This window comes from Sander lucioperca, chromosome 1 (genome assembly GCF_008315115.2).
Source record: "Sander lucioperca isolate FBNREF2018 chromosome 1, SLUC_FBN_1.2, whole genome shotgun sequence".
Classification (NCBI taxonomy): domain Eukaryota; kingdom Metazoa; phylum Chordata; class Actinopteri; order Perciformes; family Percidae; genus Sander; species Sander lucioperca.
Window position 1 is genome coordinate 9092792 of NC_050173.1, and position 18426 is coordinate 9111217.

At 41.6% G+C, this 18426-nt stretch overlaps 1 protein-coding gene across 2 annotated transcripts in view; it reads right to left on the reverse strand.

The window, feature by feature from the left end:
• The window catches only part of LOC116034951 (WD repeat-containing protein 70), a 49259-nt gene extending 30862 nt beyond the window's left edge, over nucleotides 1-18397 (reverse strand). Inside the window, exons 1-10 of one of the 2 annotated variants that reach the window (XM_031277760.2) lie at nucleotides 18284-18397; nucleotides 17388-17447; nucleotides 17199-17282; nucleotides 17018-17126; nucleotides 16654-16861; nucleotides 15726-15785; nucleotides 15026-15159; nucleotides 13941-14094; nucleotides 9714-9790; nucleotides 1983-2157 (exon numbers count right to left, since the gene is read on the reverse strand). In XM_031277760.2, the coding sequence (XP_031133620.1) occupies nucleotides 1983-2157; nucleotides 9714-9790; nucleotides 13941-14094; nucleotides 15026-15159; nucleotides 15726-15785; nucleotides 16654-16861; nucleotides 17018-17126; nucleotides 17199-17282; nucleotides 17388-17447; nucleotides 18284-18308 (1086 nt within the window). In that variant the 5' untranslated portion in view covers nucleotides 18309-18397. Of the gene's footprint in view, nucleotides 1-1982; nucleotides 2158-9713; nucleotides 9791-13940; nucleotides 14095-15025; nucleotides 15160-15725; nucleotides 15786-16649; nucleotides 16862-17017; nucleotides 17127-17198; nucleotides 17283-17387; nucleotides 17448-18283 lie in introns of both variants that reach the window. The other variant, XM_031277762.2, reaches the window with a different exon arrangement.
• Nucleotides 18398-18426: the final 29 nt, after the last annotated feature.

Consider the following 18426-nt stretch of genomic DNA (forward strand, 5'->3'; position numbering starts at 1 on the left):
GAAAAAGCAACTTGTGAAACCATTTTTTGCAAAAGAGCTAGCCATAATGTAAGACAATAGCAAACTGGAATGATGCCTGCAACATGTCACCTTTGAAAATACTGAATTATGAGTACTGCCGGTCCCCTAAGCCTCCTTTTCAACAGAAAATGCACCTCTCCTGCTTTGAATTTTGTGTGTGAAAGACAAAGTGAGCAGTAAGCTGCAAACATAATCCATTTTCTTACCACACACTATCCAGAGAAGCGTCATTGTGGCGGCCATCAAGAAAATAAACTTAGGGGTAGACAGGCAGGAATGGTTTAAGGTGTAACCATCAGTGACAAAAAAAATACAAAAACGAGAGACCAAGAAGATCTCCTCAATGAAAGATTGTAGGAGATGCATTCTGCAGCCCCGAATGGAAGTCATTTTTATCCACAGTGACGATTTGGTCAAATCACTCGAGTGAAAACAGCCAAATAAGTGAGAGTAATGCTACTTAGGAGCCAAGATCAACTATTACCTCAACAATGTGAATCTTGAAGAATGGAATAAACACTTTGATCACTTAATTGTCTCATTAACTAATAGTGGAAAATGTACAGAGGGAAATTGTGATTGGGCCTCCCAGTAACTTTCATGAAACGCAACTCCATCATCATATGTCAGTTAATTCAGTTACATAATCAGCTATTTTGAGCCATGCTAGCAGCGTGGCTCTAGGGAAGGGGATGTCAGTCTGATGGTCAGTCCACCACTTTGGTGCAGAGTGATATATCTCAACAACTATAAGATCACTTTAATGATTCCTAAACATGTAGCGCCATCACCAGATCAAAATTGCAATGTCTCCAATACTTTGGTTTAAGAACAAATACCTGCACAACTAATGACATTCCCATCAGCCTCAGTTGTACTAGTGCTAATTAGCTAATGTTGGCATACGACCACACTAAACTAAGATTGTGAGCATGATAAACATTATGGGCCCTAGCTTGCATCCGGCGCAGCTCGAAGCCCGACGCAAGTGTCTTTGCTACTTTAAGACCGACGTTGTCAATTTCCCGTCCAGCGCCCGCGTCGTTTAAATAGCAAATGTGCCTGCGCCAATGGGTGTGCTGGTCTTACAAGGAGGTGTGTTCAGGTGAATTATTGCCGTATTGCTATTTTGAGGCAGCGGGAAGTGATCGCGCCATTGACCAACAAAAACCTGGTCTAAAGTCAATAGTGCAGCATTTCATTGTTATTTTAACAGCAAATTTGTAAAATGCACCTAGGCTTATGCACAGTGCACGCACACTATGCTTGTTACACACACACAAAAGATTACAAATAAAAATATTACGGTGCAAATCCGGCATCATAATAGCAATGCGCCAAGGTACAAACGTGCCTGGCTTTTAAAGGGAATGGGAGATGACACTCTGATTGGTTTATTGCATGTTACACCCAAAAAACACCTTAGAATTAATGAAGACACTAAGTACAACCCTTTTGAACCATGCGCCTGGCACACGGACCCTTTTTTCCGCCATTAAACTAGAAAAAGTGAATTTGGACACGCCCTAAATGCACCTGCGCCATCATTAAAATAGGGCCCTATAGCTGCTTAACATCAGCATGTTAGTATTGTCATTGCTAGCATGCTGACGTTAGCATTTAGCTCAAAGTACAGCCTCACAGAGCCTCTAACATGGCTGTAGACTCGTTTCTTCAGAGTTTGGATGGAATGAGGACAACTATTAATTGGTTAGTGTGATAACAGGGTCAATACAGGTCAGACAGGCTATTTAATAAAATATATTCAACCACTCATTTTGGACAAATGCATTTTAAAACCAGGCATTTCAAATTCTGGTCAGTGTTAGTGACTTGTTGAACTCTAACCTCTCTGGCCTGTGACCGGATGACCTGGGTCTCATGACTCTGTGACTGAGGCCATAACAAATACAACCTACTGCTCATTGAGGTGGTTGGTATGTGGTTGTTTTAAGACTCACGCTGAGGTTTCTGTCCCATATCTGGATGGTGCCATCCTGGCAGCCTGCTGCAATGAGCTTCCCATCGCGGCTGTAGGTGCAGCATGTGGGGATGACCTTCTTCCCCTGGAAGGAACGCGGTTTGAACACAGACTTGTGCTTCTTCTCTGAGCTCAGGTCCCATGTACGCACAGTGCTGCGGACAGACAAGAGTATTTCATTTATCCTGACCCAACTGTCATGAATCCTTCATAAAATATCTTTCCTTCAAAACATATTTGGTGATCAACACCATCCACCACCGTAATAAATCAGAATCACATAGATACAGTGTGTCTTAGCCATTCTCATGAACATAAGGTTAGGCAGCTATGTGTTGCAGGGTGAAGGGTTAGCAAACAGCAGAACAGTAAATCAGTCTGGCAGGCGTGTCTGAAGCCTCCATGAAACTTAACACATTGCACAACCTGGACCACTGAGGAGGAAATAAAAGGCAGACATTTCATACAGCATATGTGCAAATAAAGAGTTTTTTTTTCTCCAAAATGTCATTAAATTTAAGCCCAACAACAATCCCTGATGGTTACAGGTTTATATTCAAAACATTGGACACATTATGCTGACTAACAGCTGTAGTAGACACTTTTTTTGCCATAGTTGGGCAAATATTCCATAATAATCTTTCAGCATTTTGACTTCTGCACCTCCTCTTGGCTCCGTTTTCAGGCTTTAGATATTATAGACGCGACGGGTCATTTCAGAGAGTAAGAGCTGTTCTGTGCATGCATTGCATGTGCGACAGAGAGGGAAAGGCTGCAGGAAAAGGTCTCGATCTCCTTAAAATTCTGCTGTTTTTTTTTTTTTTTTTGCATTCTACCCACTGCAGCTTTAAATGGTGTTATTTAAAAAATATTTTATTAACTAATAACTTTCATAATAGCACATGCAAATTCTCCCATCATGCCACTAAAGAATTTACATATATTTACACATAAACAATGCATAATGAAGAGATAGTCTTTCATAAATCAACAAATAAACCCAAAATACATTTGAAACTTGAGTAAACTTTAAAAAGATCAACCATTCATTGCAGTTAGTCTTTCCAAATTATTATTATTATTATTATTATAAATAATAAGAAGAAAAAAAAAGGATGAAGTTACTCAAAAACACCTTTGGAGTATTTACTCAAAGCAGTTGTCAGTATTTCTGCATACTTTGAATTTCAAAAGGAGAGTGGACGTTTTGATCCCGTTGGCATGGGCTGCTGTCTAGATGTCCAAGCAAGGGATGCTGCACACAATTTCCACCCACCTAATCTAAATCTTTAGATCAGGGCTATTGTTAAAGGTGTATAAGGGAGAAGGCTGTGTTTAAACAAAAAAGATGCTAAAAATAATAGAGATATAGAAACTAATAAATAAGAAACTTTATGACAAAGAAGACAAACTGAGGTGCCTGCAAGTGACCTCAAGAGCCGTAAACCTCCACATTTATTTATTGAACTACCTGACTACACACAAACATGTTTGGCCAACCTCTCACACACCAAACCAACACTCATCCTAGACAGAGCGTGTCCAAATGTGTCTGTGATCCATTGCTTGCTTTAGTGAGCATCATGACCTATGGGTCATGAGGTCAGCAGAGGAGTATAAACATACAGGCAGGGCTGCTACTTACAGCCAGGCAAGGATTCCTCCGTGGCCGGCTACAAAGTCACAGACACACACGCTCAACTGTGTTTGGATAAGTCTAACAATGTGATACAAATGCCAGCTGAAGACATATGGTTTGAGTGAGAACTGGCAAGGGTCAAATAAAACTCTGTTTGATGCATAGCTGTGCTTACATGAACCAAAGTTTCAAGTTCATAAATAAAAAAAATCTCTTACTGGAAAGAAAGATGCAAAAGCCACGTATATAAGGAGGTTGCCCATTACAAGTGCATGTGTATGTGTGAGAGTGAATGAGAAAGAGTGATAGCCATGGACTGGATGACAAATTGGTCCACCTGCTGCCTCACACAGACATCTCTATTTTGTTTACAGAAGACTGCCGGCGTCTGTCAAGCCAATAAAGACAACAAAACCTTTCGCGTAGCACACAAAACCTGGAATGCTATTTATCATAAGGGCTCTTTCCAAAACATGGCACTGCTGGCTGTCAGGGGGACAGAACAGAGAGGTTGGAGCCCACCAGTGTTGAGTCAACCCTGAGCACAGGGCAAAGACTGCACACTCTCACCTGTCAGGAGCAAGACACAGAGCAGCGCAGAGAAGGAAAAACTGTCGGCTCTAATATGTGGTGCTCTAGAATTGTTATTTAAATGAATTGCAGCTTTGCCAAATTAAAGTTGCACCTTTATTCCAGAAGGGAAAGATCTGGGACAGTCTCAATCAGAGAATGTGGTTGTTTTAGGAAAGTAACAGCAATGAAAAGAGTGAGATGTCAAAATATTCACATGTGGCATGAAGAAACCGCCAAAACTGTGCACCCTTTCCTCTTCTATGCGACCCTGTTTTCCCTTCAATCAGCAGCTCCCTTTTTCCGCTACAAACGCTTCAGAGACAGAGGGGTGAATGTAATAAATTGAGACCCATACATCCTCAGTCATGCGTGTGCACTTTACAAGGTAGCACAGTCGTTCACACATCAAGTGAGGAGTGACAACTCCCCAGGCCCCAGATTTTATCTGTCCGTCAGGTTACATACCTAGTGGGGGAGACGGTTGCTAGAATCACTTTCCCAGATGATGAGATAAGGAAGAGAGAGAGGGATAATAAAAGTGTACGTCTTGTATAAGGTTGTTTGTTGGTCAAACTCCAGTGATAGGGAGTGCTGCCTGATGGCCGGTTGACTGACTAACTAGGGCTCTGTTATGAGAAAAGCGGATTAGGGGGGGGAGATGGTCCATCTTGCATCGCAGCTGAACAAGATAAAGTGGGGAAATAACAGAAGGATTTGGGAGAAAGCATACACACAGTGGGAAGCAAAAGAAGAAACACTCTGGTCTGAGTACAGATACAATGTAGGTACAATGAGATACTGATTCATAAATGAACATTATTAGTGTGGCTCCAAAGTAGAAAATCAACCTAAAATTAAAGCGGCAAGCAGCGTTGGACGGGCCCTTGCTCCTCCGTGCACGTTGGGGTTACTGGCGGACGCCGCTCCACGTGACCCTGCATTTGTGCAACGGTCGGACAACGCGCACGCAGTGGAGTTTGCGCCGTTGGAAATGGTGTATTGCAAATGTTTTACAAAGTAGAGAGGTCGGGGCAACCGGTCACCAATGAAAAGGGAACTCTCTACTCAGTTCAATGATACCTCACACAATAGTCTACATCAAACGGGTCATTAGTTAGCCTAAAGGCTGTTTTATGGTTCTGCGGAGGCTCCACGCAGAGCTTTTGCCGTAGCCTACGTAAGCGGCCTGAAATTTATACTTGTGCGCTGGTGTGTGCGTTGAGCCGGCATGTGTGTGTGTGGGGAGTGTGTGGTAGAGCGAGGGAGAAGTGAGAGAGTGACGGCGATTAGCTTCGGCGCGAGTGCCGACTCTAGAGTCATAGTGAGAGAAACAAAGTGTCTCCCCTGTGTTTTCTGACCAAGGTGAGAAATCTGTAGCAGGAAAAGTTAACCCTCTCCTTGATTTCATGTTGTTTATGGAGAAGGAGAACCAGGAAATGAGTCAGGGGAAATGCAACGCTACCGAGCCACGGCCGAGAGACGTGTAGTTACATTTTTCGAGAGGTGCACGTCAGGCTCTGTGTGTGAATACAAACACTGTATTCACACACAAAAAAAACTCAAAGAAACTGTCAGTCAAAAATTCAGCCATGACTGTGAATTGAACCAGAAGGATAAATGCACTCCTTAAAGGTATGGTATGTGCATTCTTGGGCAGGACATGGAACACTTGCAGTGTAAGGCGGGCAGCAGTTGGGAGATGAGCTGGACTGTGCATGAACCTCTAACTGTGTGAATCGCCCCAACATGCTCACACACCCTTTGTAATGACTGCCCTCACTCTTTATCCCTGTTCTGTCACGCAGATAACACTTAATAACCTAAGAGTAATGCCCTTTCCCCCAAAAAAAATCCAAAGTAAGCTATCATTAAGCATTTGGCTGAAAACACTGAAAAATAGATGATCTACTTACTTGACAAGATCAGTATGCTGGCAATGATCAGTTAGTTTGAGAGAGAGTGGAGAGAAGAAAATACTGACTTGGAAAAAGCTCTAAAAAAGTGCCTATTCACATGCAAAAAAACATCATTGATTACAAGGATGTATCAAAGCAGTAGATCATGAATTTGCCGTGTGTCTATTGTGGCTGCACTTCAAAAGATAGTTGCTTAATGTGATTGGTTTGAGTGCATGATAAAGACAAATGATGTGTTCCTCGGCAAAAAGGAAGGACACAAAGGACCTGCCATGTTGTCCTCTGAGTCTCCTTGCATACAGCTACACATCCACGTCCAGCTGCAGCCCTGACAGCAGGCCAGCACAAAGGGAATCCCTGGCATTCAAACCTCCTGGAAACATTCCTCAAATTGTGTGTATTTGTGTGTGCACATGCGCAAGTGTGTCTTAAGACTCAACAGAAGTTAACATGTGGGCCCAATTAGAACGACGCCGTTTGTCCTATCCTATGCTCCGCTGGCCGAAATTTCAAACATTTTTTGACTGCTTTCCTGAGGCACTATAAAACTACATCAAGTAAAACCAACAATCAGCAGTACCATGTCCTTGAAGCCACTAATGCAAAGCTATCCTTAAACAGAATTTACTCACTCACTTTTAAGCCACTACCGTTTAGGATTTTGTTAATTAAAAAAAGACTGCAGCTCTCACAAACCATGACAAAACACAAAAGTCCCAGCCATATTTTTAGTTTACTTAGAGTTCAATCCTGCCAAAAAAATTCTTCCACCGGGAGTAGACCCAGCACATATTGCCTTCACTTTCTGAGAAATAAATCTGCGGTTTTTAAACAGGTGTCTTTCAGCAAAGACTTTAGTCAAAGGGGCTCAATGCTTAATACGCATTTTCTCCCTTGGATCAAACATGAATAATGTTGGAAAATATTTCACCGCTTAACAATCACACGACTCTCAAACAGAATTGACAGAAGAATGTGAAAGACACGTTGACACCAGTCCGAGCACAACCGCTTTTCACTGACGGACCGGAGTTGCACAGTTCTGCTGAAGCCCCCATTCAACCCTCAGTATAAAAGGACAATCACTACCACCCTGCTGCTGCATTATGATGCTTCATTGGTACTTCCTTCTCATCCACTTCCTCAGTGGAAAAAAGTCTGGGTTAATGAAATCATTCAACGAGCTGGGAGGCAGTTCTTATGAATGAGATTCCATACAACTAGGCGGACCTTTAATTAAGGAGCTGGGCGGTCCAGTGATCATGCTTAATAACCTATTCAAATAAACACAACAAAGACTCTAACTAGGCTGATACAGGAAGAAAGACAGAAAACCTAGGTGTTGGTCTGATGTTTAAGCAGACAGACAGTAGCAGACACCCACTGGTTCTATTGGCCAACTGCTGGTCCATTCTCAAGAGGCCCACTGACTACAGTCGTCAAAGGGGCCTGATGGAGCAAAAGAATGATGAGCAAGAGACCACAACTGAGTGGAATAAGCAAGTCAATCAAGCAAATACACTTCCACACATATAAATCAAATCATTATTTTTCTTTTTTGAAAATCCCAACCAATGAAATTAGCAATTTAGACCATAAAACCTTTAAGGGAAAAGTAAAATCCAGAACCCCCTCATATCTAGATGGATCAGCGAATGCCTGGCTGCCTTTTGTCTAGCTTTATGCATAGCCACAGGTGCTATGCTCACAGTATCTCAGACTGTACTCTCAAAGATGCTAAAATTCACCAACGCACAAAAAATGCATGTACCTTGAATGCTTAACTCTGAAAATGAGTACAGAATAAAGGACCAAAGTAAAGTGATCAGTGTGTATCGCACCTGTTTAAAACCCTGGCTCCTACGTTCTGTTTGCACTTGAGGAATGAGAGGGAATTTTTAAATCCTTTTTTTTTTTCTTTTTTAAAAGATTATTTTTTGGGGCTTTTCCCTTTATTATAGTGACAGTGGATAGACATGAAAGGGGGAGAGAGATGGGGGATGACACGCAGTAAAGGGCAGATTCGAGGTCGAGGTCGGATTCGAACCCGGGCCGCTGCAGGACTCCAACATGGGGCGCACGCTCTTACTGGGTGAGCGAGAGGCCACCCCAATGACAGGGACTTTTGATTGAAGAAGTGTGAAGTTGGAGAGGTAGTGGTTCGACCAAGAAAGTCAAGTTCAGCACGTCATCACCAAGAGCCCCTGTGTAGCACTGCATATTACTAAAGTGATGATAAGTAGAAGTGCAAAAAGAGAGATTTGACATGGGGGTTATATGGACAACATCTTTCACCTGTCAATCACTGTAGGCAGTAACTGTTTCTTTCAATCTCTGAGACGTAGGTTGCTGTGCTGACCTGCTCTGCTGCTGTGAACCTTCCGCACATGCAGCTGCTCTGCCTGAATGGTTCCCTGTGCGCTCCTCTCTGCTGTTCTCCTGTGAGCTGGCCAGGGGCAACACCCAGTGCTAACGTGCCAGGGGAGGATTTCCAGAGCCTCAATGAGAGCTAAATAAACCAGCCTCCACATCTGGGAGAGCAGTAACACTGGTAAACACTGGGCCGCGGCCTGCACACAAAGCCAGGTCCTTGTTTCCACTTAATGATGATAGCCCTGGGTTTCTGCACTGCTGCCTGTCACACTCACTTAGACTCATCACTGTGCTCTCACTCAAAGTCACACGCTCGCAAATATTCACTCACACCTATACACATGGCAAAGGATTACAGCTTCTGCTGTCATACAGTACAGGACTAGTGTGTGTGTGTGTGTGTGTGTGTGTGTGTGTGTAGGGGGGGAATTGTTATCTCCAGCAGTGTTGCTCTGGTCCACCTGCATACAAATAAAGGGCTGCATTTGGACTACATCCAGTATAAAATGTACAATGTGTCAATGCGCAGCTGTGAGGCCAAGCTAAGCTACCCTTTCCAGAGGCATAACCTGGACTAGAGGACTCCCTGCTGGTGACAGAGGATGAGAGCAAAGAAAAGTCTTGGACATGACATACACAAGATATTTGCCCAGTAAGGATGATTTTGAATAAATGTTGGACAAGTAATGATAATATTCTGGAGGGGTGCTAATAAAAGGTTATAAATAAATGTGCCACACCAAAAAATAATTTCTGACAAGATGAACTGGTGTTTCGGTTGTTTCTGGGTGTCGCTACAGTACACCATTTAAAATGTGTTTTGGCACTTTCCTGGTGCGTCATATGGAATAATGAAACAAAATGAGCAAACTTATTTACAATTAGAAACATCAAACAGACATGGCAGAATATATAGTATTTCTGTTAATTACTTTTAAGCACTGCATGTCTCCTGTTCCGTCCAGTGCATACTTTTCCCTTTTAAAATTCAAACTAATGACACATTCTAGTGGTAAACCAACAAATGTTTGATATGCCTGAGCATGGAGTGGCTATTTTGGTGACTATTTCTCCTTCTGAAAATGTAATGGATTATACCATGATGGTTTAGGTTTACAGTACGTAGATTATTGCAGCTATAACAAAGAAAGAGGGAAAGTAGTTGATTATGCCTACAACTCAGAGCTCACAACACTTATTTAAAACTCACCCATCATTGGAGCAGGTCATGAACTCTTCTTTAATCTTGGGATGCCAGCAGCCAGAATTCAGCATAGCTGTGTGGCCCTGAAAAGATCAGAAAGTTAAAATGTACAAGCTGCACACTTTTAACAGGCACTAAACTGTTTCTGGACTGATCCTGTGGCTAGCTTCCAGTTGCTTTAAGGTGCAGCAGCACAAGCCTGTGAATCATGTGGTTTACTGTGGATCCAGTCCGCAACATAGACATTCAGGGCTACAATTTGCCCTACAACGGTTTTTAAACTCCAAGGGAAGAGCTGGTGGAAACATAAAAGGTGAAATATCACCAGGAGCAACCAATGAAGGTGAATTCATGAAGACGTATTTTGCAATCGTACTGCACGCGAATTATGTGCAGAGACCGCTGTTGTTCTTCATTGTTAAATCTTGAGCCAAAGGGCGCCCGGATAGCTCAGTTGGTAGAGCGGGCGCCCATATATAGAGGTTTACTCCTCTACGCAGCAGTCCCGGGTTCGACTCTGACCTGCGGCCCTATGCTGCATGTCATTCCCCCTCTCTCTCCCCTTGCATGTCTTTCCTGTCAAATAAAGCTATAAAAATGCCCAAAAAAATCATCTTTAAAAAAAAACAAAAAAAAACATTGAGCCAAAACTGCTGCACAAAAGGTCACTAGTTAATAATTTCAGGGGTGCTATTACGTTTTTGTGACGATGCATTTTCAGAGTTGTGTAGGGTGAACTGCATGGCAACTGTGAGGCCTGTATCTACAGAGACACAGTCGTCTACTACGCAAACAAAAGTTCCCGGAAGGCACCAATTATGTTGCCCGATCTGGATGAAACTTAAAAAGGCTCTCTCTTGAGGAAAGGATCTTTTTGGACCTTTAATTCAATCATATTGTAACCATGACTTTTGGCCTTCCTCAACATAGGCCTGGCCCTACAACTGAGCCGGTGAACTCTGAAGCAGTGCAGCAGGCTGTGTCACGACTTCAAACAGCGAGCTCCTACAAGAGTAACTTTTAGACATTTTCTCTGCTGGAGTAGTCCTGTGGAGAATTACTCATAACAAATGACTTCAAAGTGGGATAATGTAGAGAGAGGCCTCCCCCGCTGCCAGGTCAGAGAGGAACACTTCAGTGTGCTGCAAAGAGGCTTTAGACATGACATACCGCTATTTGACAGGATGCTCAAGAAAAGCAGAGCCTTGCATGAGCAGAAGTTGACCAAATGACATTGGTATGTGTGCATCAGGAAGAGAGGCCTGCCTGTTTACTGTCAAATACTTTAAACACACCACTCGATAAAACTACCTAGGTCTTGCTGTTTTATGACTAAAAAAAGGATTAATAACAAATTGCTAAGTTGTTAGACTTTATGGCAAAATACAAACTCTTATAATGGTTAAAGCTTCAATGGGCTGTGAATGACTGCCTCCCTGCTCTGTGCAATAACATCAAAATAGGCAGAATCATGCAGAAGAGCCTCATGATTAGGGTGAAGGAGCCGCTACCTTCTTTAAAAAAAAATTAAAAAAAAAAAAAAAAAATCAGATTTCTCTTCCTCAACAGTTTAGGACAACAAATTGCCAATGACTAAAGAGAAACAGAGTGATGGTTAAACTAACAATGAACTAAAATAGAGCATGATAATGAGAAACAGCACTAAGAATAGAAACGTCCCTGATAACAAGAAGTGGCTGATTGGGGACAACACCGGTATGTCCAGTTTGTTTTCATTACAGTTGCATTTAACATAGGCTAAACAGGTTTCTGTTTTTGTTAGGTTTAACTGTAGTTAATTAGTTGACCGACTAAAAATTGGAGCTGGATAGCCAATAAAGCAAGTTCACAGAAAATCTATTTTGAATATCTGACTCATGATTGATACAAGTTTAAGTCATGATTTATGAAGCAAAAATGCCAATTTATCTCTGGTTTCAGCTTTGCTCTTTTTTTTTGTTTTTCTCTCTTTGGATTTTGGGCAGTTGGTTGGACAAAACAACCGATTTGAAGATTTGGGATCTTGAAAACTGCAGAGGATTCTTCACCATTTTCCAAGATTTTATGAAAACTAACCGTTATAAAAAAAAAGACCACTTTAAAACAAGAAAACACATTATTGCATGTGCATACAGGCCTCTGTTGGGCAAATATATCTGCACACAGCGGGATAAGGTAGGAGGCAAGTAATTGTCAACAGAGGCAGAGTAGAAGCAAGGACTTAATTATTACATGAGACACAGCTAATCGTCTGGGACATTGTCAGCGGGCCAAAATGCATTATCGTTGAACCAAACTCTCCCATCAGCTCCAGATGGGACAGAGCAGGACAAGAATGTAGGACATCCAGGTAAACACTACTCACAATCAATGGGCCTTCACTTGTTCAAGTAATTCATATGGGTGGTATAAACTATGTCTAAATGCACTGCAGCTGGCACAGATGGTTAGTGACCACCAATACAGCTTTCTTAACCACAATAAGACCCAAACATGGGCGATTAATTAGGATCCTCCTTTGTAGAGGCATGTACAAGCAAGAGATGAACCACGGCAGTCCTGAAAGCATGTGGTGGTCCTCTCCCCCTGAGACTGCCTCTGGCTAGTCAATACAAAAACAGACGAGCTCATGGCTACACCTTGCTACCATTATTGGTTGGCAGGATCCACCCACAGAACAAGAGCAGAGCATCCAGCCTGTGTTTAGAAATAGCAGCAATCACTCTTGGGCTGTTGCTTTGGAGAGAAAACATGAATGCCTGTAACATTTTTAAAGTGGCTATAATCAATATTTTTGATAATAATGTATCAAATGACACCACAACTTTACTGTTTTGGTTCACTCTCACTGCTCTCATAGTGTCGTTAAGGCTGCTGTTTTCAGTGAAAAGGTTCCAGTGTTTCCCACACACAGACTAATGTGTGGCGGTGCACCGGCACATTGCGTTTCGTTATTCTTTTTTTTTTTTTTTTAAACGCTATTTAAAAACACGTTCAGCTGCATTTCCTTTACCCGCTCTCCTCCGTCTCTCTGTCACTTGTGTCCATAGACTGTATATAGAATGGACCAACAGATCCCGTTGTTGCCTGCCTGCGCGCTTCTCCTGTACTAGACGGTAATTCCTCTACTATGCGACAGTAAGTCCCGTGGTTATGACACAATCGTTAGCCTATTTTTACAAAAACGTCTGCTACGGAGCCATAACGTGAGGTACAAGGTAATGGAGCCTTTTATACATTGTCGTGTTTCTTTAGTAATAAACAATGGACAAATAAAGTATTTAAATGCTTCAGATGTAAAGTTATTCGCTGTCAAAGTGACGTCAAAATGAATGGCAGTCAATGGGATGCTAACGGGGGGTGAGTGCTTGTTAGCATCAAAATGGCATCATAGGAGGTACGCGTTGTGAGGAGAAGCTTACCCCCTTGCTTGTGTCTCACACACTCACTCTCACACACACACACACACACACACAGCCCGTGGCGTTTGGTGTTTTTAGCCCCCAACGTCGCCTTCTAGGCAGCGCGGCAATGGTTATGTTTAGGGTTAAGCAGGTTAAGGTGAGGGTTAGCTGCCTGGAAGGCGACGTTGGGGGCTTAAAACACCATCGAGCCCACTGTGCACACAGCGTCTGTCTCCATAAAGGAGAGAAGACGGCTGGCGAAATTCACTAGTTCATGAAAGGTTGTTATCTATCTCGTGAACATGAAAACGTATTGTAAATAATGTTATGTCACAGATGAGTATTGAAAAGTATTTTCCGCGACTGAAAAAGGCACGTGGTGAGGATGAGGACCAGCCTGAACCGGAGGTATCAGTCTGAAACAGAGCTGAACAGTCCGACCAGTGTAATTACTTATGTTATTAATTTGTTTACAATATTTTCAGTGATACGGGCGACGACTAACCCCACAAAATGGAGTGAAACAGTGAAATAATTGCCCAAACTGTCTGTCCTAAAAATCCATCTCAGCTTACAGACTTCTTGGTTCAACTCTGACCAACAGTACTTGCTGTAGTTGTATGCTTTTTTTCTCCCCAAATAAGGTGGTCCAGAATCTGGTTTAATTGTTAGTTGATCATCTGATCACACGTGTTTATTGCCCTGTCAGACCTTCGCTGCGTTACCAGATCACAGCAATTACTTTGTTGAGTACAATGTTATCATAACCAAGCGAACAATGGCTAAAACGACGAAAATACGACTCAAGTATAGGTGAGCACCACTTTACCTTGGTTTTGGCCATATCCACAATGTACTGGTCTCCCTTCACACACTCCATGACATTGAAGCCATCACGGTCCAACACCTTGGCCTGTGCATTGCCAGAAACCACCAAGATGACATCACCAGTGTTGCTGTACTGCAGGGACTTGATCTGATGGCTGAGGGCAAACACACAACACACATAAAGAGAACATCTGAGGCAAAGAAGATACTTTTAGTTTGCATTTCTGTGGTGCTGATAAGTTCTGACAAGTGTCTTGGTGCCTGTTTGCAAGCCATCTGTGAGTTGTGATTTTACAAAACTTTTGCACCAAAACAGAGTTATTCAAGAAGATTTTTAATCTTTCAAGGGCTTCAAAGGGGACAAAAACAACAATAGATACATGTAGCTATAGGAACAAAATAGCACAGCATTAACACAGCAGGGGGTAGCTGGGGCATCCATACTTCCGTACACAGAGCAAAACGTTCCATTGCTGAAATAAAAGTGAGGCTAACACCAATGCTGTTTTTAATAACCGGGCTTTGGCATCTTCAAATGCCCACTACATAGCACCAAATGGTAATTTTCCTCATTGTTTTAGTTTGACTGAGCTCATTTTTTTTTGGGTCAGGAAAGAGAAACAGTGGAACTCAGCAGCACAGCTTTCTATATGAAGCCCAGCTTGTTAGTACACCAAACAGGCTACTGGATCACACTGTAATCAAATTAAATGTAGCGTACATTTCTGTTAATAAGGGGAAGCCTGCTCCAGCTCAGCCCACTGGTTCCCAAAACCAAAAAAGAATTTGATCTTTGATGATGGCTTCAGTGAAACACAGAATAAACATGCACAGACACACAAACACCCACATTTCTCAAACATCTGCTTCTGAAAGGCTCATTTTGAATGAAAAGACAGGATGTCACAGAGTTAACATGAGGCTTAATGAAGCTCAAGAAGTGTGTGTGTGTGTGTGTGTGTGTGTGTGTACGTACTTTGGCACACATAAATGCAGTGAGCGTACTGGATGTTGCATGGAACTATTTAACCACATGTTAAGCAATTGTGTTGATGTTACACGTTGTATTCTCAGAAGTGGACTCACCACTCACAGGGCTGGAGGGATCTGAAAGCCTGCAGAGCCTGGTCCATTCCAGCAAAATCCCAGAACCGCACATCATAATCATACCCACCAGTCACCAGACGAGCTCCAGAGGGGTCTAAGGCAAGAGCTGATACCTGAGGAGACAATGATCTTATATTTCAAACTAGATGACAATCTATAAGCCTGTACAACTCAGAGGCCAACCAACTTTAGAAGGTTGCTTCTGCTGCTACAAATATTTGACAGTGTAGTTATACTGCCTTCTCTAAAGGAAGCAAAAATAAACAAAAGCCAAATATTTAAAGTTTGTTCTTGTGTAATGATCAAATTATTCAGATCTAACATGTTTTAAATCTGCAATCAGCACTGTATCTGGATACCAGATTGGCTCTATACTGATGATAGAGATTTCAAAACATTTTTCTCACTGCTACAAAATATCAAGTGAAAGAGACGTGCTGCCGCTCTTATTGCTAAAATTCAGCACAAAGTTAGGGAATACTGGCTGAAAATCCAATAACTGATGCAGATCGCCAGATGTTTTAGTGTGAGCATAATGCAAATAAAATATAGTATGGATTACAAGTCACTTACGATGAATACAAAACTTCTTATTCTTCTTTCTAAGAGAGTCATTGAATACATTACCATAGAGACACGTAAGCAATAATTAGGGAGTGCTGAAAGAAGAAGTCCTTACTGTCTTGGTGCCGTGCTGCAGGGTAATCTCATGAGTGTCTGGAATCTTCTTCACTGGATTCTAGGGCGGAAACAGTAATATACTGAAGAATTAGATGTGTAGTTATAGAGTGGCATTTCATCCCAATATTCAATTACACATGACATTTAACATTTAATACGCTGTTTGACTAAAAACTCTGGAATCACAGTAATGACCTGCAGATGGCTGACTGGAAACAGTTACACCGTTGGATGCAAAAGGTAAGGATTTGAGCAATATCACTCACAACCTGGGGCATTTACTTCCCTACGTGACAGAGTGTAAATGAATACTCTTCATGTGAAAACCAATGCATCACCACTCTTTTGAACAATGCTGCAAGTACCACATACATTTAGGTATGAGAAAGAAACAGGATAAACACCTAAGAGACAACACTGTAATTACTATTCAGTAACATAAGATCATAGTCTCATGTATAGTGTAACACTAACAATTGAGTCTATTTTCTTGTGCTGCCATCTAGTGGTGAAATATCAAAAGCACCCCACAACACCAGAACAAACCGGTGCCTTTATAGGTCTTTTTCACTGAAGAAACTGACATGTCACGGTAGGAAAAGCACAGGTGTAAATAATAAAATTACTGATAGCTCAATTATATAATTTATATTTAACTGCTTCGGCTCCAGGGTTCTGGTATTTTGCATTTTTTCTCTCTATCACACTGTCACAACTAAAATGGAGCCAACATTAACGTTATTAGTAACACCTGTGCTTTTCCTACTATGACAAATCAAAATGTCTGTTTAATTTAATTAAATTTAAGGCAGCAGGAAGACAGATTGGATGTTTGTTTTTTTTCAACAGAACGTAGAAAAACTATCAGAAAATATTTTGTAATCCACTCATAATGTCTACTGTTAAGTGGGTTATTTCAGACGTACATCATCATCATCATCGTCGTCATCTTGTGTCTCCCCTTCATCATCATCATCTTCATCACTGTGAGCCGCGTTGCCTGGTAGGCGAGGCAGACGCACATGCTCATCGTCGTCCTGAGCTGTATATTGAGGAGGCAGCGGAGGTCCAATAAGCTCTGATTCTGAGTCTGAATCTGAACCACTGTCACTGCTGCTCTCACTCTCCTGTTTTCTAAAAGAGAAAAAAACAAAACATAATTGTAAGTCAAAGCAAAATGTTATCTTACGTTTGATTTACAGACATGTAACTAACCTCTGAGGCAGTGGGGCCTGACCAAACTGTAAAATAGTACTCACTCCAACAATTAAACAAAAAATCTCTGGTTACCTGGAAGTAGCAGTCGCAGCTTTGTCTCTCTGAGTGTGTACTGATGACTTGACTGATTTGGAGCTTTCCCCTTCTTCCTCCTCCATCTGATCATCCTTCTGCTTCCTCTCTAAGGAAGCAACAATTACGGTAAACGCACCCTGGTGACAGAATTAACAGCTCGTCTTGTGGGTAAACCTACCTAATGCACGCTGACTCCTCTCAATGGCTGTTCGACGGGTCTGTTCAAAAATGGCATCCAGGTCAAATGTGCGGGCCTTCTTACCTGGATGGAACAAAGAAAAATAACTTACAATTCATATTGTCATTTTCTCACATAAGAAATAAAATTAGCCTGCAAAATGACTGACCATTTTTGGACTGTACATACCAAACCCAGAGAATCCCATGACAGATGCCATTTCTCCATCATCACTCATCTTGTCCGATGCTGCAAAGGAGGCGAGCAAATTGTTTATCATAGCCTGGTTATCTTGTTTATCATGGAAACTGTAATAATGACACATCGCTTTTCACGTCAATTCCCAAGAATACAGTACGCAGTTTTAATTACCAGTGATAATTCAGTGAACACTTGAGGTAATTTTTGATGAAGGGGGCGAATTACTCTAAAGAGAGGTAAAATACCGAGTATCGAGTTGTGAAAGAAACACATAGCTAAGCTCGAATAGCAAAATAAATTGTGCTATACCAGAAATTACATAACGTTAGCCATCAAGACAAACACTATTTTTTATATAACGTTACTGGTGGTTGAACATCTTCCTCCATCGAAACATATAACTTAACTGTTTGCATTAAATAGCAAATATATATGCCTTAATCGAGTTGAAACATAGCTAATTCGCTTTCAATATAACGTTATGTTAGGAAAAGTTCAAATATTAAAGCTTGGCTGTTAGCTAGCACGTTAACTGTATGCTTTTAGCTTGAATGAGAAGAATATATTTAACAATGGTAACGTTAAGAGCACCAATTCTTTCTCGTTTGAAGGACAATTATTGCAGCTTTTCAGGACAATTAAAGCTGTAACTAGCTAACTTTACAGTTAAATGCTTTGATAATTTTGGAAATTGGAGAACACCATGGAAGTAAACATAAGCTAACAAATAAGCTAGCAAAACTAGCAACGATACATGTTTCTTTTAAGGTAAGGTAGCTAGCCGATAAATGTCAGACAAATTGGAAATACAGGCCAATATGCGTGCACATACATGTAAGTCGTGTAAGATGAATATACAAAACTTAAATACAAAAAGTTGCTACCTTCATTCACGTTGTTTGGATCCATGTTTTCAAATACGAAGATCACCTATGACCTCCGGAAGTTCTTTCTTCTTCTTCTTCTGTTGCGCTTGTTGCGGCACAGCTAATGCAGGCTGCTATACACCATGGATGTATTAAGAGAA